Source organism: Bombina bombina, chromosome 1 (genome assembly GCF_027579735.1).
Source record: "Bombina bombina isolate aBomBom1 chromosome 1, aBomBom1.pri, whole genome shotgun sequence".
NCBI lineage: Eukaryota > Metazoa > Chordata > Amphibia > Anura > Bombinatoridae > Bombina > Bombina bombina.
In genome coordinates, this window is record NC_069499.1 from 434,190,455 (window position 1) to 434,215,977 (window position 25,523).

Sequence of the window (25,523 nt, forward strand, 5' to 3'; positions counted from 1 at the left end):
ATACTGGTTTGCATAGCTTAAATACATACAGATTAGCAAAACAAATCTTACCATTAATGTTATAATCATTGGACTGTTTTGATGGTAGTACACTAACACTCATAAACTACCTATTAACCTCTAAACCAAGGCCCCCCCACATCGCAAACACTTAAATACATTTTTTAACCCCTAATCTGCCACCACTTCAATAAATATATTAACCCTATATTAACTCCCGCCTCACAAACATTAGTTAAATTGTATTAACCCCCATCTGCCGTCCCTAACATCGCCAACACCTTCCTACATTTATTAACCCCTAATCTGTCGCCCCCAACGTTGCCGCAACTATATTAAATTTATTAACCCCCAAAATCAGCTAATAGGATTGAAGTTCAATCCTATTGGATGATCCAGTCAGCCAATAGGATTGAGCTTGCATTCTATTGGCTGATTGGAACAGCCAATAGAATGCAAGCTCAATCCTATTGGCTGATTGGATCAGCCAATAGGATTTTTTCTACCTTAATTCCGATTGGCTGATAGAATTCTATCAGCCAATCGGAATTGAAGGGACGCCATCTTGGATGACGTCACTTAAAGATACCGTCATCTGGAGGTCCTCTTCTGCCCGGATCGGATGAAGACTTCTGGCCGTCTGGAGGACCACTTCTGCCCGGTTGGGAGAAGACGTCTCAAGGTAGGGTGATTTTCAAGGGGTTAGTGTTAGGTTTTATTAAGGGGGGAATGGGTGGGTTTTAGAGTAGGGTTGGGTGTGTGGGTGATAGGTTGTAATGTTGGGGGGTGGTATTGTCTTTTTTTTTTACAGGTAAAAGAGCTGATTACTTTGTGGCAATACCCGCAAAAGGCCCTTTTAAGGGCTATTTGTAATTTAGTATAGGGTAGGGATTTTTTTTATTTTGGGGGGCTGTTTTATTTTATTAGGGGGATTAGATTAGGTGTAATTAGTTTAAACATTTTTTAATTATTTTATTATTTTCTGTAATTTAGGGGGGGGGTTTCCGTACTTTAGTTTATTTAATTTAATTGTAATTAATTGTAGTTAGTTTAGGTAATTAATTTAATTATAGTATAGTGTTAGGTGTAATTGTAACTTAGGTTAGGGTTTATTTTACAGTTAAATTTGTACTTCTTTTAACTATGAAGTTATTAAATAGTTAATAACTATTTAATAACTATTGTACCTAGTTAAAATAAATACAAACTTGCCTGTAAAATAAAAATAAATCCTAAAATGGCTACAATGTAACTATTAGTTATATTGTAGCTATCTTAGGGTTTATTTTATAGGTAAGTATTTAGTTTTAAATAGGAATAATTTAGTTAATAATAGTAATTTTATTTAGATGTATTTAAATTATATTTAAGTTAGGGGGTGTTAGGGTTAGACTTAGATTTAGGGGTTAATAACTTTATTATAGTGGCGGCGACGTTGGCGACGGCAGATTAGGGGTTAATGAGTGTAGTTAGGTGGCGGCGACATTGGGTGCGGCAGATTAGGGGTTAATAAATAAAAAGTAGGTGTCGGCGATGTTGGGGGCAGCAGATTAGGGGTTCATAAATAGAATGTAGGTGGCGGCGGTTTACGGAGCGGCAGATTAGGGGTTAATAATATAATGTAGGTGGCGGCGATTCGGGGGCGGCAGATTAGGGGTTAATGAGTATAATATTAGGGGTGTTTAGACGCGGGGTTCATGTTAGGGTGTTAGATGTAGACATAAAAGTATTTTCCCATAGGAATCAATGGGGCTGCGTTAGGAGCTGAACGCTGCTTTTTTGCAGGTGTTAGTTTTTTTTTTAGCCGGCTCTGCCCCATTGATTCGTATGGGGAAATCGTGCACAAGCACATTTAGCCAGCTTACCGCTACCGTAAGCAGCGCTGGTATTGAGGTGAGATGTGGAGCTAAATTCTGCTCTACGCTCACCTTTTTGCGGCTAACGCCGGGTTTAAAAGAACCTGTAATACCAGCATTACTTTAGGTGAGCCGTGAGGGAAAACAGTAGGATAGTCATGCACACCATTACCGACAAAAACTTGTAATCTAGCCGATAGTCTTTTATGAATCTCCTAATCAACAATATCAAAATAAGATTAAGCTTAATACTCCTCTTAAAACCTTTTAATCCAAATCCTAATTAAAAAATATGCATATCAATTTGATATCAAATTCGTATTAAAAACACTTTTTTAATATCAATTTAATATCAAATTCATATCAAAACCCCTTTTTAGCAATTTTATATCAATTTTATATCAAATTCATATTAAAAACACTTTTTAATATCAATTTAATATCAAAATAATATCAAAATCCACTTTTTATATTAATTTGATATCAAATTGATATTAAAAAGGGGCGTACAAGTGGGAGTGGAAATGGGCGGGGTTAGGGGAGGAGACAGGGGCGTAGCCACCTGTCAAAATGAGTTTGACATAACCTCCATACTATTACTACTCATGAATGTTTCTTCACATTACTATAAGAATAGATGGTAGGTGGGTATAGAGCAGGAGTGAAAAACGTTTTCCAACATGTCTTGGTCATTCATTATGGATGGAAATATGGGGAGCAGTTTCCTATATATAGATGATGGAGCAAGTTTTTGTGTCAAACAAAGCAGACTGACTGTGTAAGATATGATTTGGTCTCCAGATGTTTAAGGTTACATACCAAATGGTATTGAGGTTGCAGGGCTCAGTTCTTTTTCACAGAATACAGGATGTCATCTAGTAGGAGGGACAAGACAGGTGGTAGGAAGAGAATGCTTTTTTCCCCCACAGGATGTGTTGTTGATTAATATGCTATAAGATGCTACTTTTTTCTTAACTCATTAAGTAATAGCAATAGTTTTTATTTGTAATGTGCACAAAGCAATAACAATTAAAACAAAACTTGTAAATTCAGTATCCATTTAAAACTATGGTTGTTTTCTGTTCTGTTATTTTTTTATTTGTATAATTCTACTTAATTCCATTAATTAATTGCATGGGTTTTTCCCTTAAATAGAACATTTACTAGCTGAAAAACGTATCACTGTTTATTACATTATATTATATTATAAAAATATTACAGTATTGCAATGTTTACTTTCATTTTAAATGTGTGTTGTTTTTCATAGCTAAGTTAAACTGACATTTCTTTCTCCTTGTAAACAGTCATATTTTACAAACTGGAAGGTCAGAAAGATCCTCTGCTTTGTGGTAACTCCTCAGATGCTGGGTGAGTTGTTTTTTTTAAATAAATACAACTTTATTGATTCAGTATTGAAAGCACAATTGTCAGTTAGTTAGATTAGAATCTACCAGTACATCTCAAAGTAGGCGGTAGCATTATGAGATTAAAAATCTTTCAGGCAATAGTGTTAATATGGCCTTACTAGTCCTAAAGCCCGTTCACACGGGCCATTTTTTGCAGGGTACAGCGGTTGCACCCCTTGCGCTCTCTCCCTCCCCCTCTCTTTTGCTCTCTCTCTCTCTCTCTCTCTCTCTGTCTCTCCCCCCTCTCTTTTGCGCTTTCTCTCCCCCTCTCTTTTGAGCTCTCTCTCCCCCCTCTCTTTTGCGCTCTCTCCCCCTCTTTTGCGCTCTCTCTCCCCCCTCTTTTGCACTCTCTCTCTCCCCCCCTCTTTTGCGCTCTCTCTCTCCCCCCCTCTTTTGCGCTCTCTCTCTCCCCCCTCTTTTGCGCTCTCTCTCCCCCTCTCTTTTGTGCTCTCTCTCTCACCCCTCTCTTTTGCGCTCTCTCTCACCCCTCTCTTTTGCGCTCTCTCCCCCTCCCTTTTGCGCTCTCTCTCTCCCCCCTCTCTTTTGCGCTTTCTCTCCCCCCTCTCTTTTGCGCTCCCCTCTCTTTTGCTCTCTCTCTCTCCCCCCTTCTGTTTTGCTCTCTCTCCCCCCTCTATTTTGCTCTCTCTCTATCCCCCCTCTATTTTGCTCTCTCTCCCCCCTCTCTTTTGCGCTCTCTCTCTCACCCCTCTCTTTTGCACTCTCTCTCCCCCTCTCTTTTGCGCTCTCTCCCCCTCTCTTTTGTGCTTTCTCTCCCCCCTCTCTTTTGCGCTCCCCTCTCTTTTGCTCTCTCTCTCTCTCCCCTTCTCTTTTGCTCTCTCTCTCTCTCTACCCTCTCTTTTGGTATCTCTCTCTCCCCCCTCTATTTTGCTCTCTCTCCCCCCTCTATTTTGCTCTCTCTCCCCTCTCTTTTGCTCTCTCTCTCCATCTGTCTATTTTGCTCTCTCTCTCCCCCTCTCTTTTGCTCTCTCTCTCACCCTCTCTTTTGCTCTCTTTATCTCCCCTCTTGATCTCTCTCTCCCCTCTTGATCTCTCTCACACCTTTCTTATGTTTTTCCCTACCCCCTCTCTCCCCTCTTTTGAGCTATTTTGAGCTCTCAGTCTGCACAGCCTTTCACGGGCCCGCCCAGCCCCGCCCCCTTCATGGCCCCTTCCGGCCGCGCCCCCTTCACGGACCTTCACGCTCAGCCACGCCCCCTTCACGGACCTCCACGCTCGGCCACGCCACCTTCACGCTCGGCACGGCCCCATCCACGCCTGACCACACCCACTTCTGCTCGCACTGCAGATCAGGTAGGGACTGTAAGGCCAGGTGTGTTTGTCCTCGTGCTGTCTCTACTGCGCATGACAGCTTCGGACCAACACCCTAGTTACTGAACATGCACTATTAGATCCTGTTAATGTCTTGTCAACCTTGATTTAATATGGCATATCTTATTTCAATTTAGAGTACTTTTTTCTATTTTAATAAACATAAATGTGCTAGATTGCAAAATCTTTTTGGATAGATATAAACATTAATTATTGGCATATCTAACAATTTATCACATGATGCTGCTTTGTAATTACAGGTGTGTATCTTTAGACTTCAATTTAAAGGCACGAAAAATATTATTAAAATTGTGAAATATTTCCTTATATTGAGATTTAACAGCTTGTTTGGCTTTTTATTTAAACTAGACAGTGTCCAGATGGTTACGTGTGTCACAAAACTGGAAAAAATCCTAACTATGGCTACACGAGCTTTGATTCCTTTGGCTGGGCTTTCTTATCACTTTTTCGGCTAATGACTCAAGATTATTGGGAAAATCTTTACCAGCAGGTGGGACTGATATCTATAACGAATCGATTATTGTACCAACATATATGAAGACTATACAATTCATCTTATTTATATAAATTATAATTACATACTTCTCTACCTCAACAGCAGGATTACTATAATGTTTTTTTTTGTTTTTTTTAAATAAACAAAACGAAGTAAAATAAAAAAATTTAACTAAAGCTACAAACAGAACAGGTAGAAATGCAACAAAATGAAAAAAGCGGTTACATGGACTTTTCAGTGTACATCTTTTTGAGCTTTTTGCAAGGAATTTAATGACGTTTTATGATATGATGCATCTTCACATGTCCAAATAGTAGGTCACTTATAGCCCACAGCAGCTTCCACCACTCAAGTGAGGCTGTGACGTCAAATGCTAAAAATCCAATGTGTAGCAAAGACCACGGGAGTGAACCGCATGAACAGAATTCACAAAGGGCAATATTACAATTAGCCATATGTTCTTTACGCAATCAATTTCCATTGCGCAGCTATTACAATTTAAAAAAATCGTAATTGCGCGCACGCATTTGCCTTTTACGCAACAATCTTTTCTGTGCTTGAAGAGCTGTAGTTAACAGTTTTGCGCAACATAAAAGTTTCACAACTTTCATTACAAAGTACAATTACAATCATATTAACACTGTCTAATAAAAATTATTTTAAAAAACATATTGCACACAAAAGTTATAAGGGCTAAAAGATAGGAGATCTCGGGTGACGCAGGGATTTTACATTGACATACATACACATACATAGAGAAACATGGATGTATATGTATAGGGATATGTTTAACTATGGAGAAAATGAAAATATTTTACATTACAGTAGATATGTGCATGGCAAAAAAATTCGGTTCGGTTCGGATCGATTCGTAATTTTTCGAATTTCGGTTCGGATCGATTCAAATTCAGAAAATTTTGAATCGATTCGGTTCGGATTCGTTTCGGATTCATTCGGATTCGAAGAAATTCGGCTGGATTCGGTTCAATTCGGTTAGGTTCGGAAATTCGGAATTTCGGTAAGTGTTAGGTGGGATTAGACTAGTATTATGTACTGTATATTAGGTGTAACCCATAGCAGAGTGATATAACCTAATATACTGTACAATACTAGTGTAATCCATGCCCATCCGAATTTACCGAATCAATCCGAACTAATTCGGATTTATTTAGTAAATTCGGCAGTATTTTAATTCAGAAATTCGGTTCGATCCGAATCTCCAAATTTGCCGAATTTCCAAATCGATCCGAAACGAATTGCACATATCTACATTACAGTCTTATGCTCATTAAACAATGTTGTTTTCAAAGAGATATTCGCATATAGATTTTGAGATATATAGACATATATATATATTCATATACATATCTCGGTATAAATAGATATATCAGTCCAAAAATCATCACATATATAGAGAAATATTTATTTTTAAATATTTAGAACATTCTGCTACGAAAACATTTTCGCAATATGAAATAATCGCATTTTATGTACATTTTTCAAGGAGAATACGTCGAGCTTTGCGCAACATATTAGGGTTTTTGTGTGCAAAATAAGTTATGTTTCAACTTGTAATAGCTGCGCAGCCCCAAATGCGAAAAAGCCACAACGTGCGTAGTGTTTTCGCAACTGATTTGCTGTGCGACTTGTAATCTTGCCCAAAGTTTGAAAAAAAAGCAGCGGCACTCAAAAGTGGCAAATAAAAAGATTTACAACTTTTATTTAAAAAGCATTAAAACAAATGAAGACAACAAATAAGTCAGAGGATCTCAAGGGGCAACCCTTGATCATAACATTTAAACATTTTATTGAGTATCAGGGATACCATTTTATATATTTTTTTGTATTACCAAAACCTGCCCATTAAGCCCCTTAGCAGCCATTAAATACATAGGTCTAGATAACAAGTGGAGCACAAAAATATTATGGCTATTGTGCTTTAACATTGCTCGAGCGCAATCAGTAGAGCTTTTTTTAAACGCTCAAATTTAGTTTTTTTTTTTCACTCAAGCAATAGATCTAACATCTGCAGGTACACTAAATCCCTCACATAGTAGACTTCTATTGGACTTTGCAGTAAAATTCATACTGGGTATCACTCAAACTCTAAGTCATGGGTGTTCTAAGCTGATAATGCACAAGAAGTGGAATTCTTGATGTAGCTTGGTGCAGTACTATTAATAATAATAGTTTACTTCAGGAGGGATATTTATCAAGCCCTCAACCACAAATACGCTGGAATTCCGCAGCGTAATTGTGGTGAGCTTGATTCAACCTATTTATCAAAGCCTACAGACCGGCAAAAGTTGAAATTTGTGACGTAACATACGATCCGCCGGTCTCAATCTGACACAGATCGATGCTTACGTCATTACAGATGTTCCGAACACAAATTCGGCACTATCTGACACCTTTTGCCATTTATCAAACTTCTAACAGGTACGCTCGCCACTATTCCGGCCCAGCGTACCTGGTTTTCAATCCGCCACCCTGGAGGCCGTGGATGCCATAGGAATCAATAGGAGTCTGAAAGCAGGGAAAGCTCATGTTCACTGATGCCAGATATCCCATTGATTTATATGGTAGAAAACAAATTACATTTACACCTAACACCCTAACATAAACACCCCTAATCTGCCGCCCCGGCATCACCGCAAGATAAATAAAGCTATTAACCCCTATCCCGCCACTCCTGGAGCCCACTGCAGCTAAATAAATGTATTAACCCCTATCCCGCCGCTCCCGGAGCCCGCCGCAACTGTAATAAAATGATTAACCCCTAAACCGCCAGCCCCCCATATCACCATAAACTAAATTAAGCTATTAACCCCTAAAACTAACAACCCGCTAACTTTACATTATAATTACATCATCCCTATCTTATAATAAATTTAAACTTACCTGAGGAATTAAAATAACTATATTAAACTATTAATTAGCCTACCCTAACTATTATCCTATAATTCCATTAAACTATATTAAACTATTAATTAACCTACCCTAACTATTATACTAAAATTACATTAAACTAAAAATTAAATTAACTATATTAAATATTTAAAAATCTAACCCTACTCAAGTTATTTAAAAGTACTATAAAAAATTACTAAGTTACAAAAAATAACAACTAAGTTACAAAAAATAAAAAACACTAAATTACAAAAAATAGTTACGCAAAATAAAAAAGAAATTATCAAATATTTAAACTAATTACACCTAATCTAATAGCCCTATCAAAATAAAAAAGCTCCCCCAAAATAAAAAATAAAAAACCTAAGCCTACAGTAAACTACCAATGGCCCTTAAAAGGGCCTTTTGCGGGGCATTGCCCCAAAGAAATCAGCTCTTTTACCTGTAAAATAAAATACAAACAACCCCCCAACAGTAAAACCCACCACCCACACAACCAACCCCACCAATAAAAAAACATCTAAAAACCTAAGCTCCCCATTGCCCTGAAAAGGGCATTTGTATGGGCATTGCCCTTAAAAGGGGATTTAGCTCTTTTACTGCCCAAAGTCTCTAAGCTAAAATTAAAACCCACCCAATAAGCCCTTAAAAAAACCTAACACTAACCACCGACGATCCACTTACAGTTTTTGAAGACCGGACATCCATCCTCATCCAGGCGGCAGTGTTGGTGGTGGGTTTTAATGTTGGGGGGGGTGTTTGTATTTTATTTTACAGGTAAAAGAGCTGATTTCTTTGGGGAAATGCCCCGCAAAAGGCCCTTTTAAGGGCCATTGGTAGTTTAATGTAGGCTAGGGTTTTTTTTTATTTTGAGGAGGCTTTTTATTTTGATAGGGCTATTAGATTAGGTGTAATTAGTTTAAATATTTGATAATTTCTTTTTTCTTTTTTGTAACTTAGTGTTTTTTATTTTTGGAACTTTTTTATAGTAGATTTAAATAACTTGAGTAGGGTTAGGTTTTTAAATATGTAATATAGTTAATTTAATTTTTAGCTTAATGTAATTTTAGTATAATAGTTAGGGTAGGTTAATTAATAGTTTAATATAGTTTATTTTAATTCTACAGGTAAGTTTACATTTATTATAGAAAGGTTAGGGAAAAAATAGGGGATTTATGACATTAAAGCCAAGTGTAGAATTATACACTAAATTATCAAGAGAAAAAAGTTAAAAAATTACACTTTATTTAACATATATACAAATGGACACAAACATAGGAAGATGCTATAGTGGATATTCAGAGATGGGAATGTGCACTTCCAAACTCTTAAATCAATTGATCCAAACATAAAGCATCTAACTAATTAAATATAAAATATGAAGGGCCAGTGAACCCAGAGGATGTGTGATTGGCTAATGAATCAGGGTAAAGCTTGAGTACAGGGTACCTTATAGTGTCATAACCCACACTTCACAATCGTATTCACACAGATTGCAAACATACTAAGTGCTCAAGGGCTTCCTCCTGCCTGCGTACTGCTTTAATTGAACAAAGTCAGCCGATTTCTAGCTTAATCCCTGTATATAAATTCATACATTCACTGTACAGACATCAACATGCACTCATAAAAGACAAGTAACAACACTTATATATAGCTCATATGTTGATCAATAGTCTCCTATACAACAGATCTTATAAATGTCTATTTCGTGAGCATATTAAATGTCTAACCTAGTCAGGTGAGCGACAATATAAATAATTTGGTAAAACACAGTGTGTTATCAATGTGGTACATACTAGATAGATCAAAACTATGTTAAGTACCAGCGTATTAACCTTAACTTTTCCGCTCCCTGTATTAACACAAAAAATCCACAGCGGTATCTAAAAAACCGCTACTAGGAGTGCTGCGTGCTGTTAGACCACACACTACCCAATAAGGCCACGCCCACCGACGCGTTTCCGTCACTCAGAACTTCCTATTGTTGTGTCCATTTGTATATATGTTAAATAAAGTATAATTTTTTAACTTTTTTCTTTTGAAGTTTAAATGTAAAGATAGGGATGAGGTAATTATAATGTAAAGTTAGCGGGTTGTTAGGTTTAGGGGTTAATAGCTTATTTTAGTTAGTTTATGGTGATGTGGGGGTCTGGCAGTTTAGGGGTTAATACGTTTAGTAAGTGGTAGTGATGTGGGAGGCCAGGGGTTTAGGGGTTAATACATTTATTTAGGTTGTGGCGGGGTCCGGGAGCAGCGGGATAGGGGTTACTTTTATTTAGTTGCGGCAGGGTCCGGGAGCGGTGGGATAGGGGTTAATACTTTTATTTAGTTGCGGTGGGGTCCAGGAGCGGCGGGATAGGGGTTAAACAGTTTAGTATAGTGGCGGCGTTTAGTGACGGGGTATAAATAAAGTTGGTAAAAAAATGAATAGCAGCGAGATTGATGACTGTTAGTTAACAACAGTCCGCTGCTCATCGCCCCGTTTTTGGTGTGCAGCTTTTTGACAGCTTTTTCTATAAATAAGGAGAGCAGCCGTGATGTTAGGCGATGTTAGGCGAGCGTATTGGTGCCGTCGAATGCAGCATAGTTGACGGCTTGATAAATATCCCTCCAGGTCTTAAAAAGCAATACATTTTCTAGTGATATTTTTGATTGTGCCCAAGAACAACACTTAACTCACCTCTTGTAATACGAGAGCAGGAGAGCGCACACATAGTGCTACCTGTGCTATGCATTAAAAGACTATAGCGCACTAAAACGTTTTAATCAAATCTAAAGAAATTACAATTCATGCCTAACTGTTTTTTATTGATGTTATTCAAAAAATGTTTTATTTGGATGACAAATGAGTTATAGAAAGGAACATGAGGGTTAAAATGAAACTTTCATGATTCTGATCATAGTAGTAGGCAATTTTATAAGGACATAAAAGCCACATTTTTCAAGATTCAGAAAATGCATTCAAATTTAAAAAACTTTACTTCTATTATCCAATTTTTGTTGTTTTATTGTTATTCTTTGTTGAAAAGCAGAAAGGTAAGTTCAGGAGTGTGCACGTGTCTGCAGCACTATATAGCAGCAGTTGTGTAACAAAGTTATACATTAGCAAGAGCACTAGATGGCCGAACTATTTCCTGTCATGTACTGCTCCAGACATGCTCACTACCTATATAGATGTCTCTTCAACAAAGAATAAAAAGAAAACAAAGCACATTTGATAGCAGAATTTAATTGAAAACTTTTTTAAAATTGTATTTTCTATCTGAATTATGGAAGAATTTTTTGGGATCTCATGTCCCTTTAACTTTCCAATTTCCTTCTATTACACAATTTATATTGTGCTGTTCTTTTGGTATAAAAATCATATATCTAGATAGGTTCAGGAGCATGCACGCATCTCAAATATTATATGGCAGCAATGTTTGTAATAATATTTGTAGCACTATTATACCTTGTTGCAAGCACTGCTGACCTATAGCACTCAACAGTGTATACAATTGGTTAAAAAAACATTGTTATAAACAAACATTGCTGCCATATACTCCTCAGAACACATGCACACTCCTTGCCTACCTAAGTATGCTCTTCAACAAAAAGAATAAATAAAAGTAATTTGTGAGGTTGTTTAAACTTGCATATTTCATGTGAATTATGATCTTTTAATTTTTACTTTCATGTACCTTTAAGGTGCTCAATTTAATGCAACATTTTAAAAATAAGTTGATATTATATATACATAGAACACTCTATGGAATCAGCTATCTAATAAAATGTGTTTTTTTCTAAGGAGATCTTAGAGAAAAATAATTACTAAGGGCTCGATGATCTGGGCTGGCGAGATTATTAAAGAATGCTTGCCAGTCCTTCTATTTCCCTGGTGGAATGATCTAAAGCCACTTTTTACCCTAAAAACAGGGTGTCTCGCTAAGGGGTGTATACTGCATTTTCATATGAAATATGCACAATAAAATTCGCATTTTAAACATCATACAAAACAAATATTTGAACCATTCACACAAAAATAAGCAGGGAAAAATTGTATTGTTAAGGTGCATCAAAAATTGTAACAAAAATCGTATGTTAACAAAAAAGTTAAATTTGCATGTAATTTGCACAGGAATAAATCAAATGAAATATGCACAACATAAATTGTAATTGTAGTACACTGGATGTGCAAAAATCCCATATAAATTTGAACTTATAAATGCAAAGCGTAATTGTTGTTTTTTCGTAAAATGGGCTGAGCATGGGTGTTCCATGGGCGTATATGAAAATGTCTCTCTAATCCCAGCGTAATTCTATAAAGATTTTCGCACTGGAGATCTCACCTTTTTTCTCGTCAACTAAAAGGTGGCAAACTTTTCTCAAAACAATACGAACACTTATAACCCCAACAGAAAAACAAATGCATACTAAAATATAGGCAAATGTAAGATGCTCTATGCAGAAGGCTGCAGGATTTTAATTAATTTCATGTATTTGGCAAGAGTCCATGAGCTAGTGACGTATGGGATATACAATCCTACCAGGAGGGGCAAAGTTTCCCAAACCTCAAAATGCCTATAAATACAACCATCACCACACCCACAATTCAGTTTTTACAAACTTTGCCTCCTATGGAGGTGGTGAAGTAAGTTTGTGCTTGATTTCTCTGATTTCCTCTATGATAAGCACTTCTAAGCATTTTAAAGCCCAATTCCTATCAGAGTACAGTGTTTGTCAGAGGGATGTGAAGGGAGCATCATCTATTGATGTTATGGTTTTTCTTGCGGGAAATCTTTTCAAAGGTTCTCTGTTATTGGTCGTAGGGATTCATCTCCTACCTCCCTTTTCAGATCGACGATACATTCTTATATACCATTACCTCTGCTGATACTTTTTCAGTACTGGTTTGGCTATCTGCTATATGTGGATGGATGTCTTTCGGTAAGTATGTTTTTTCTTATTTAAGACACTTGCAGCTATGGTTTGGCGCTTTATGTATTAATATAAAGTTTTAAATATATGTATTTTACTTATATTTGCCATGAGTCAGGTCTATGTATATTTCCTTTTGCAGACTGTCAGTTTCAGTTTGGGAAGCATGTTTAAGAAATTATTTGTCTTACCTAGGTTATAGTAATTTTTTTTCAAAATGACAGTTTTTTTCTTTTGCGGGCAAAATTAGGCTTGCAAGGGCGCAAAATGCTGTTATTTATTGTGTCATTCTTAACACAACAATTTTTTTGCGTTGAAGGTACGTCTTTGATGACGCAAGTTCGTCATTTCTGGCATCTTAGTTGACTCCAGGTTTTCCTTGCACGAGGTTGCGTCTGTTATGACGTGAGTTGCGTCATTTCTGGATGTTGTTGGCGCCAAAAAAATTTCAACTTACTTTTGCGTTGTGCGTCATACTTGGCGCCAAAAAATTTAGTTTATTTTTCACCCCACTTCCTATATGCCTCTTGCCTTCTATATACTCAGAGGGACATGTTGTTTGCATTTTTTTCCCATTCCTGAAACTGCCATATAAGTAAATTGTAAATTTTGCTTTAATATTGTTTTTTCTTTTTACATTTTGCAAGATGTCTCAATCTGATCCTGTCTCAGAAGCAACTGTTGGAACCCTGCTGCCTGATCACAGTTCTACAAAAGCTGCATGTATCTGTTGTAAATTAGCTGAGATTATATCTCCAGCTGTAGTATGAAACAGTTACCATGATAAGCTTTTGCATGCAGAAAATGCTTCCATCAGTACTAGTACAGTTTATGTTGTTCCTCCAACATCTAATGTACATGATATCCCTGTTGATATGAAAAATGATATTGCTGATGCGATAAAGAAGGCTTTGTCTGCTATTCCACCTTCTAATAAAAGTAAAAGGTCTTTTAAAACTTCTCATAAATTTGATGAAATTTCTAATGACCGACAACATACTGAAAAATCCTCCTCTGATTAAGAAGATCCTACCTCAGACATTGACACTGACAAATCTACTTATCTTTCAAGATTGAGTATATTCTTTCCTTATTGAAAGAAGTGTTGGTTACTTTGGATATTGAGGAGTCTAGTCCTCTTGATATCAAAACTAGTAAACGTTTAAATTCTGTTTATAACCCTCCTGTGGTTACTCCTGAGGTTTTTCCAATTCCTGATGCTATTTCTGATGTGATTGCTGAGGAAAGGATTAAGCCTGGTACTTCTTTCATTCCTTTTTCTAGGTTTAAAAAGTTGTACCCTTTGCCAGCGGCTAGATTAGAGTTTTGGGAAAAAGTCCCCAAAGTTGATGGGGCTATTTCTACTCTTGCCAAACGTACTACTATTCCTATGGAAGACAGTACTTCTCTTAAAGATCATTTAGATAGGAAACTTGAATCTTATCTAAGGAAAGCTTATTTATTTTCTGTCTAACTTCTCAGGAATGCCATTGCTATGGCTGATGTTGTGGCTGCATCAACCTTTTGGTTGAATAGCTTAGTGCAACAGGAAGCAGATCCTGATTTGTCTAGCATTGTTCGTTTGCTTCAGCATGCTAATCATTTTATCTGTGATGCTATTTTTAATATCATCAAAATTTATGTTAAATCTATGTCTTTAGCTATGTAAGCTAGAAGAACTTTATGGCTAAAATCTTGGAATGCTGACATGGTATCTAAGTCTAGATTACTATCTCTTTCTTTCCAAGGTAACAATTTATTTGGTTCTCAGTTGGATTCAATTATTTCAACTATCACTGGAGGAAAGGGAGTATTTTTGCCTCAGGATAAAAGATCTAAGGGTAAATCTAAAGCTTCTAATCGTTTTCGTTCTTTTTGACAGAACAAGGAACAGAAAACCAATCCTTCCCCTAAAGGCTCTGGTTCCAATTGGAAACCTTCTTCAAGTTGGAATAAATCCAAGCCTTTTAAGAAACCAAAGTCAGCCCCCAAGTCTGCATGAAGGTGCGGCCCTCGATCCAGTTCAGCTAGTGGGGGGCAGATTGAAATTATTCCAAGACATTTGGGCAGATTCTGTTCAAAATCAGTGGATTCAGAGTATTGACTCTCAAGGGTATCGAATATGATTCAGAGTAAGACCTCCTGTGAGAAGATTCTTTCTCTCTCATGTTCCAGCAAATCCGGTGAAGGCTCTGAAGAAGCGTTCTTTGTGAAAGGCGCGTCAGGGGTCCAACAGGAGCAGCTCTGTCTTTCCTTGTTGTCAATTTTTAACTGCTTACCAGGTTTACTTAATGGCTTGCTGATATATCCATATTTTTGCTATTCATCAGCCTTCAATCTTAGTTGTTATAATTAAAAGTAATATAGCCCTCGGATTGTAAGGGCTTAGTATAATTTTACTTAATACACAATTTGATGGCTGTTAGAACAATATAAACGGATATCTATTTCAGCTGTTGTGATATTTATAATTCACCTGGTTTAAGTGTTTTTATTCTTTTTGCTTAAGCTATTGTATGCATGTGTGTTCCTAGTCTAAATAATAAAAGATAGAATGTATGAATGTGATGGAACTTTTTAATGAATATTACAATACATAATCCACCATATTATATGCAGAGTGTATTGATCTACATTTGTGGAGCTTGTTTCTAAATACTTAATTGTATCCTTTTACAATTAGTTATACTAGTTTTCTGAAGTGTGTTTCAGATCTATAGCTTTCAGGGGTAATAATACCAGTTCCGTTTCAGGAACAGGATCTGGGGTTTTATTCAAATCTATTCATTGTCCCAAAGAAAGAAAATTCATTCAGGCCAGTTCTGGATCTGAAGTTTTTGAATAGTTTTGTAAGAGTCCCAACTTTCAAGATGGTGACTATAAGGACTATTTTGCCTTTTGTTCAGCAAGGTCATTATATGTCCATGATAGACTTACAGAGTGCATATCTTCACATTCTGACTCATCCAGACCACTATCGGTTTCTGAGATTCTCTTTTCTAGACAAGCATTACCAATTTGTTGCTCTACCATTTGGCCTAGCAACAGCTCCAAGGATCTTTTCGAAGGTTCTCAGTGCCCTTCTATCTGTAATCAGAGGACAGGGTATTGCGGTGTTTCCTTATTTGGACGATATCTTGGTGCTAGCTCAGTCTTTGCATTTAGCCGAATCTCACACAAATCAACTAGTGTTGTTTCTTTAAAGACATGGTTGGAGGATCAATTTACCAAAGAGTTTCTTGATTCCTCTGACAAGGGTCACCTTTTTAGGTTTCCAGATAGATTCAGTGTCCATGACTCTGTCCTTAACAGACAAGAGACAAATGATTTCAGCTTGTCGAAACCTTCAGTCTCAATCATTCCCTTCAGTTGCTATGTGCATGGAAGTTTTAGGTCTCATGACTGCAGCATCGGACGTGATCCCCTTTGCGCGTTTTCACATCAGACCTCTACAGCTTTGTATGCTGAATCAATGGTGCAGGGATTATACTCGGATTTCACAATTGATTTACTTAAATCTCAACATTCAACTCTCTCTGACTTGGTGGTTAGACCATCATCGTTTAATTCAGGGGGCCTCTTTTGTTCATTCTTCCTGGACTGTGATTACAACAGATGCAAGTCTTTCAGGTTGGGGATCTCTGACAGCACAAGGGTTTTGAAAACCTCAAGAGGCGAGGTTACCAATAAATATTTTTGAACTCCGATCACAACTGTGGCATATGTCAATCATCAGGGTGTGACTTGCAGTTCCCTAGCTATGAAAGAAGTATCTTGGATACTTTCTTGGTCAGAATCCAGCTCTTGTATAATTTATGTGGTGCATATCTCAGGTGTAGACAATTGGGAAGCGGATTATCTCAGCCGCCAGACCTTACATCCGGGGGATTGGTCTCTCCATCCAGATGTATTTTGTCAGATTGTACAGATGTGGGGTCTTCCAGAAATAGATCTGATGACTTCTCATCTAAACAAGAAACTTCCCAGGTTCCTGTCCAGGTCCAGGGATCCTTAGGCGGAGATGGTGGATGCTTTAGCAGTTCCTTGGTTTTACCAACCTGCTTATATCTTTCCGCCTCTAGTTCTTGTTCCAAAAGTGATCCCCAAGATCATTATGGAACAATCATATGTGTTTCTGATAGCACCAGCATGGTCTCACAGGTTTTGGTTTGCAGATCTTGTTCAGATGTCCAGTGGCCAGCCTTGGCCACTTCCTCTAAAACCAGACCTTCTGTCTCAAGGGCCGTTTTTCCATCAGGATCTCAAATCGTTAAATTTGAAGGTATGGAAATTGAACACTTAGTGCTTAGTCATAGAGTTTTCTCTGACTTAGTGATTAATACTATGCTACAGGCTCGTAAGTCTGTTTCAAGAAAGATTTATTATCAAGTTTGTAAGACCTATATTTCATGGTGTTCTTCTCATAAATTCTCCTGGCATTCTTTTAGAATTCCTAGAATATTACAGCTTCTTCAGGATGGTTTAGATAAAGGTTTGTCTGCAAGTACTTTGAACGGACAAATCTCTGCTCTTTCTGTTTTATTTCATAGAAAGATTGCTAAGCTTCCTGATATTCACTGTTTTGTTCAGGCTTTGGTTTGTATCAAGCCTGTTATTAAATCAATCTCTCCTCCTTGGAGTCGTAATTTGGTTTTGAAGACTTTGCAGGCTACTCCTTTTGAGGCTATGCATGGATTTGGATATTAAACTACTTTCTTGGAAAGTTTTGTTTCTTTTGGCTATCTCTTCAGCTAGAAGAGTTTCCGAATTGTCTGCTATCTCGTGTGAGTCTCCTTTTCTGATTTTTAATCAGGATAAGGCTGTTTTGCGGACTTCTTTTAAATTTCTTCCTAAGGTTGTATCCTAATCCCAAGAATGCTCTTAAAATATCTTTGCATTCTTTGGATGTTGTGAGAGCTTTGACATATTATGTTGAAGCTACTTAAGATTTCAGGAAGACTTCTTCTTATTATTATTATTATCAGTTATTTGAAGAGCGCCAACAGATTCTGCAGTGCTAAATAGACTTCTAGTCTATTTGTTGTCTTCTCTGGTTCTAGGAAAGCTTCTGCCATTTCTTTGGCATCTTGGTTGAAGCTTTTGATTCATAAAGCTTATTTGGAGGTGGGACAGTCCCCACCTCAGAGGATCACAGCTCATTCTACTAGATCAGTCTCCACTTCTAGGGCTTTTAAGACTGAAGCTTCAGTTGATCAGATTTGCAAAGCAGCAACTTGGTCTTCTTTGCATACATTTACGAAATTTTACCATTTTGATGTATTTGCTTCTTCTGAAGCAGTTTTTGGTAGAAAAGGTCTTCAGGCAGCTGTTTCAGTTTGATTCTTCTCCTAATATTTTAAGTTTTTTTCTTTCTATTTATGGGAAAAACTTATTTTTTGTGTATTTAATTGTTTTAGCGGAAAATGGATGTTTTTATTTTATCCCTCCCTTTCTAGTGCCTCTTCTGTGGACTTCCACATCTTGGGTATTTCTATCCCATATGTCACTAGCTCATGGACTCTTGCCAATTACATGAAAGAAAACATAATTTATGTAAGAACTTACCTGTTCAATTAATTTCTTTCATATTTTTTTGTATGCTTTTTTACTCCTTTTTCTATCACCCCACTACTTGGATATTGGTTAAACTGAATTGTGGGTGTGGTGAGGAGTGTATTTATAGGCATTTTGAGGTTTGGGAAACTTTGCCCCTCCTGTTAGGATTGTATATCCTATATATCACTAGATCATGGACTCTTGCCAATATAAAATAAATTAATTTATCAGGTAGGTTCTTACATAAATTATGTTTTTTAAAGTGCTCCCCCTGCTACCTGCTAATTTTGCTCTAAAGAGTGAAGTTTTCCTATCCAGCAAGCCTCATTACTTTTAATAGGAGCCATCTCGCCACTCGCAGTTACTGCCCCTTTTTTACGATCATTGCACCGGGACAGCCCTGTGAGAGTCAGCGACAAAAAGTAGGTTTGAGCTGGCGAAGATTATATCATTAAGCCCTAAGTCTCGGGCACACGTAAAAGTGTGTTTTTGTATTTTATTTTTATGTTTAAAAAAAGGAAATTATTTAAAAGATTTAGAATTTAAATGCAAATTCTCTGATTTTTGAAATAATTGTATTATATAAATGTTTCTTTAGCAAGTTTACTTGAGTTATTTTGTCATTTTATATTGTAATTCATCCTTCTATTTTCTTCTCAATATCAGACATTAAGAGCTTCTGGCAAAACCTATATGATCTTTTTTGTGCTGGTGATTTTCTTGGGCTCCTTCTACTTGGTCAATCTGATCTTGGCTGTGGTTGCTATGGCTTATGAGGAACAGAATCAGGCAACACTAGAAGAAGCAGAACAGAAAGAAGCAGAATTTCAGAAAATGCTTGAACAATTACGGAGACAACAAGAGGAAGCTCAGGTAACATCACAGGGGTCTGAAAGTCATCAGAGACATAGGGATAGATTACGAGTGGAGCGCTATCTTAACGTGCACCCATAGAGGGGCACATTTTCCCCTTTACAGGCGCACGTTAAATAACCAGCCATTACAAGTGGCTGGTTAATGCTCCCGCAAGCTTGCTGTTTCACTTTGAGCTTAGCGCAATTAACCAGAGGTCAGACCTCTGGTTAAAAAGAAAAATAGGCTCCAATTGTCTCTAAAATAATGTACTGTGCATTTAAATGTAAAATAAATATGAGCAATTAAATAAAAATTTAAAACTGCACAAAGCAGTTATAAAGGATGTAGGCGCTAGAAAAAAATGACACTTAAAGTGCCTTTACATTGAGGTTAATGAGGGACTGTGTTTTCACCTTAAATATATATGTATATGCTTATATATCTATATATGTATGTGTTATATGTGTGTATATATACACATATAAAAACATAAATATATATATAGATATATTCATATATATATATATTTTTATTTTGCTGGCCAATGTTGCGTGATTTGCACCCCTTCACTGTGCTTGGTGGTTTGCTGTGTCTAATGGCATGAAAAAAAGGCTCCCATTAGAGCCTATGGAAGCACGCTCTTGTGAGTGCAAGGCTTCCAGGCAATGCAAATGCAAGGTCGCATTCGAATTGCGCCTCACTTTTAATACCAGCGCACATTTACGTGCGCTGGTATTACTGAGTGGAGCTCAAATATCCCCCTAGTGAAAGCGCAATATTGAGCTCAACTCGTTATCTAGGCCAGCGGTCACCAACTGGTGGTCCACGAGAAGATGTTGGTGGTCCTTGACACCATCAAGCAAGAATTAATCTCCTCTGATGATGTCACCCTCATCACGCAGCAACTCCCTACAGTGCCTGGCTGGACATCAGTGAAACCCGATGGAGGAGGCGTTAAGTTACAATCTCCCTATGCACATTGCGTAGTACTGCACAACTTGCATAGCTAGATTGTATTTTTAATTCCTCCCGCCCGACATGCTGCTCGGAGGGAGATCCTTCCATTCTAAAGCCAGCAGAGGTTGGTATAGTCTTGGCTTGAAATAGTGGAATTAAAGTAAATAACAAAAGAAAGTCTTTAAAAAAAATTCTTATATTTCATTTATTTTCTTCCCTTTACCTGTCTCTTTTTAGTAGTTTTCCTTATTCCTTCAGATGGACTTACATTACTGTTTGTCTTCCTCCCCTCCATCTTCTTTTTTATTAATTATTAAATATTAATTATTTTTCAATCTATTTTTTTCTATTTTTCAATCTAGCCGCACAAACGGCTAGATTACGAGTCTTGCTTTAGCCTTAAAAAGCAGCATTGAGAGGTCCCAACGCTGCTTTTTAATGCCCGCTGGTATTACGAGTCTTGAAATGACAGGCTCACCGCTCACTTTTTTGGCCAGACTCGGAAATACCGCAAATCCATTTACGTCAATTGCGTATCCTATATTTTCAATGGGACTTGCATAGCGCTGGTATTATGAGTCTGACCAAAAGTGAGCGGTACACTCTCTCCTGTCAAGACTGGTACCGCATTTAAAAGTCAGTAGTTAAGAGTTTTACACTACAACGCCGTAGCATAAAACTCTTAACTAAAGTGCTAAAAAGTACACTAACACCCATACACTACCTATTAACCCCTAAACCGAGGCCCTCCCACATCGCAAACACTAAAATAAATTTTTAACCCCTAATCTGCCAAACCGGACATCTCCGCCACTATAATAAATATATTAACCCCTAAACCGCCGCACTCCCACATCGCAAACACTATTTAAATATTATTAACCCCTAATCTGCCGGCCCTAACATTGCCGCCACCTACCTACATTTATTAACCCCTAATCTGCCGCCCCCAACGTCGCCGCCACTATAATAAAGTTATTAACTCCTAAACCTAAGTCTAACCCTAACCCCCCGTAACTTAAATATAATTTAAATAAATATAAATAAAATTCCTATCATTAACTAAATAATTCCTATTTAAAACTAAATACCAATAAAATGCCAGTTCAATCCTATAGGAGAAGAAACACGCTACAAACAGAAGCCATCCCCATACTATCAAAAGTGATACGACCGCTGGGAGGTCTGATACTTTTCAATCAAACACCTCAGTCCGGGGTGTAAGGTAATTTGCCACATAGGCGCAATATCACCGTAGAGATATAACACAAATTGCTCTCTCGCCCTGTGTTTAAAGATTGGTGGAAACTATATATAATAGTATACCTCAATTACCGAATAAATGTGCATATGCTGATTTTTATAGATTTTGTTTTATGTTTTTAATCTGGCCATATAAATTTTTATCCATATTACTTAATTGGAATGTATATTGCAGGGAGACGTCCCTTAATGAATTAGTTTGCATTGTTACTTTATTTCTTTCAATAAATATATTTTTTATATTGCCACAAGTTATCACCATAGTCATATTCATAATACTATTGACTCATATTATTAATGTATTATATATAGTCCGTGCTTATAGTGCTACCTCTTTAACATACATTGTACAATTTTATATAATTGGAGGGATTATATTGAGGTTAGCAGGACTTTCAATTCTCCAAGTGCTTTGTTTATTCATAATTTTGGATTATGTCATAACTAAGCCCATTAGTTTTGGGGTTGGCTAATCAAATTATATTGAGGTTTTATTGGCTATAATGTGAATTGAAGTGACATTATTGTATTTTTCCGCTGGTTATGATCACAGAACACAGCTGCAGCTGTTATAGAAGCATGGGCTGGGTCACAAGAATTCAGTGATGATATCAGGCAAGAAGAAAATTCTGATACCTCATCTTGTATATCAGTTCTGAGTACTAAGAGTGCCAAAGAAAGGACGAACCGGAAAAAGCGACGACAACAGGTAAAACCTTGTGGGTTATAAGGTTATTTTTAGCTGCAGTGTAGAGGTTACCCTACCACCTGACACCTCCAACCCCCTGATCCCTACCTGATCCCTCTCATACTGCTCTCTTCCCTCCATCAGCCCCTGCTAGTCACCACCATCTTAGGTACTGGCAGACAGTTTGCTAGTATGCAGGGTTTTTTAATTATTATTTTAATATATATTTGTTTTTTTCTGCAGTGTAGTGATCCTCCTCAACCCTCCCACATCCCCGAGCCCCCCCCAACCACAAATAGCTCTCACTAATTTTAGCCATCTTTAAGTACTGGCAGCTTTAGTTAGTCTGGGACTTCTCAATCCCCCCATTTTTTTCTGTATTGCAGCTCCCCATCCCTTCCTCCCTCTCCCTTCATTTTATTTTCTGCAGTATGTTACACCTCCTGCCAAGACCAGCAGATGATCATTACAGATGGTGACACACACAACGTCATTATTTGTAATGATATGGCATCTGCCTTCATATGGATCAAGAGCACTGATCGTGCTCTGGTTCCATATGCAGGCAGATGCCTGGAGCTCAGGAACTCCAGCTCTTGACTGTAACTTAACAGCCAAGACTGCTGGAGTTTCCTGCAGCTCTGACGTATATATGTCGTGTGGTACAATAGGCATAGTACCGCATGACCTATATAAACATCATTTTGGGTTAAGCAGTTAACCATATACTTAATATTTCTGTTTTGTTTTTGTTTTTTTTCAATATTGTCTAATATTCACTTTACTCTACAAAGTTTTCAACAGCTTTCCAAAGTAAGCAAAAGTTAATTTTAGTCATTGAAATTTGGCATCTGCATGCTCAAAACAACATAGAACAAGTAATTTCACTGCAGTAATTTAAACCTGGAGCTTTCCAATTATTGATCTACTTTTGTTAATAGGTCAGTCTGACTACAGTATAAAATCATGTACAGGATTCTTTCAAACCCTACATTGGTTAAGATTTTTTTTTTAATAATAATAATAATAATAATAATAATAATAATAAATAATAATATGTATTCACTGTTGCCTATCAGTTTGTAGAATATCTTTCCAAAGAGAACCAACCAAAAAATGCAATCTTTATTATGTAGCATTACAAAATCAATGTTTGAAGATTTAAGTGTTGTGAAATGTTTGTTTGCAGTCACTGCTGAGCCACCACAGCCCTTTGTTTTCTTCAAGACGAAATAGCAGAAGCAGCATTTACAGCTTTAGAGATCATGCTAAAGATGTAGGGTCAGAAAATAATTTTGCTGATGACGAGCACAGCACTTTTGAAGATAATTGGAGTAGAAGGGATTCTCTTTTCGTGCCTGGAAGACAAAGAGAGCGCTGTAATAGCAACATTAGTCAGACAAGCAGATCATCTAGAAATGTGCCTCTACTTTCAATGAATGGAAAAATGCACAGTACTGTGGACTGTAATGGAGTGGTTTCTCTGGTTAGTGGATCATGCGCTCCTATTGGACTTTTCCAAGAGGTAATAATATAATCAAGGACAAATGTCTTGTACAGCTAAAGCTAATTATTTATTGATTTGTATAATATGTTATAATATATAAATACTGAAACAAGAAACACCATGCTAAAGTATTCCTCCACAGTTTCATATTTTTCTTTTTATTTATTCATCGTTAATAAAAGAAATGCAAGAACTATGAGGTACAGCTACAAAGTTACGGTAGAACTGCAGAAAGAAATACTTTAATAGATAGAATGATTTGCTACTGACACTGAACATTCAAGTACCCAAATCTAGCACAGTTTAGATGTGAGACCATACAATTACAGTCTATATTTTATGTACAAGTTCACCATTCAGAAGCGATTCTATGCATGTCTAAATACCTCATTCAAAAATCAATGAAGAAGATAGAGGCCTACAGAAGAGGAGAAAGAAAAGGAAGGAATTAAGGAGGGAAGGGTAGCATGAAGAGGGGGAGGAGGGTGGGATGGTCAAATTTTTCTTATTAAGGGTGGTTTTATATGTCCTGTGTGTAAACAAAAAAGTCACACTATGGGGCCTATTTACTAAAGGTCTTGCGGACCTGATCCGACAGTGCCGACCAGGTCCGCAAGACCTTGCTGAATGCGGAGAGCAATATGCTCTCCGTATTCAGCATTGCATCAGCAGCTCACAAGAGCTGCTGGTGGAACACCACCTCCTGCAGACTCGCGGCCAATGGGCCACCAGCAGGGGGTGTCAATCAACCCAATCGTATTCGATCAGGTTGAATTCCGGCGATTCCTGTCCGCCAGCTCAAAGCAGGCAGACAGGGTCTGAAGACTCGCCAGAACCGCAGGCCCACAAGCTCCTTATGGAGCTTGATAAATGGGCCCCTATAAGTTCAAGGACCTGTGATAGGGTTTAAATTATGTGGTATCCTCTGTGTCCAATGGAGTTGTTCTCAATAAAATGTGATATTGTAGAATTGTGTAAGTTTTTTATTTTAAAATAACTATATTCCTCTAAAGCAAGGAATTTAGTCGTTTTGTGTATCCACATTTAGGGTGGGACCTTTATGGACCTTCAATGTTTTTAAACAAGTGAGCAGACACTGTTAAGGACCATTTATAAAAGGCATAGGGGTAGATTTATTATGCAGCGGATGCTGCATTCTATGCCCATCATTTCAGGCTCGCCTGAAACAGAAGTTAAGAAGCAGCGGTCGTACCTTTAAGGTGGTGGACTGAAATCATACCAATCGTATTGACACCTCCTGCTAGCGGGCTGATTGGCTGCGAGTGAGCAGGGCACAGAATTGCACAAGCATTTCACAAGAAATGCTTGTGCAATGTTAAATTCTGACAGCGTATGCTGTTGGCATTTTGCGAGGTCAAGCGGACATGATTCGCTAGTGTGAATTATATCCACTCGACCTTTAGTAAATCTACCCCCTAGACTTATAGGAAGGCAGTTTAGCAGGGATCTCTCTAAGATTTTTATCAAGTGAATCTTTTTTCAAGATATCGCTGACCAACTTTATACAATCCAACATGCTACTATAATAACATCTGTATTATGCTTACTTTGCTCTTGTTTCTTCCCACTACCATATCAAGACCTTTACTCTCATCATCACGTAGGTATCCTTACTCTCACTAAATTCCTTCCTTAAAAGGAAATGAAACCCAAACAAAAAAAAAACCAGCGCTGCTACAATTTTCTACCATCAAATGGTAAAATAATATAAATATAACAATGCTAATATGTTATACTA

General features: G+C 37.4%; 1 protein-coding gene across 1 annotated transcript in view; it reads left to right on the forward strand.

The window, feature by feature from the left end:
- Positions 1-25,523, forward strand: part of LOC128658283 (sodium channel protein type 2 subunit alpha-like) — a 380,151-nt gene that overhangs the window by 92,283 nt on the left and 262,345 nt on the right. The window contains exons 8-13 of the mRNA XM_053712819.1: positions 1,713-1,746; positions 3,159-3,224; positions 4,961-5,102; positions 19,161-19,367; positions 22,123-22,278; positions 23,447-23,782. Coding sequence (XP_053568794.1) covers positions 1,713-1,746; positions 3,159-3,224; positions 4,961-5,102; positions 19,161-19,367; positions 22,123-22,278; positions 23,447-23,782 — 941 coding nt within the window. The remainder of the gene's footprint in view (positions 1-1,712; positions 1,747-3,158; positions 3,225-4,960; positions 5,103-19,160; positions 19,368-22,122; positions 22,279-23,446; positions 23,783-25,523) is intronic.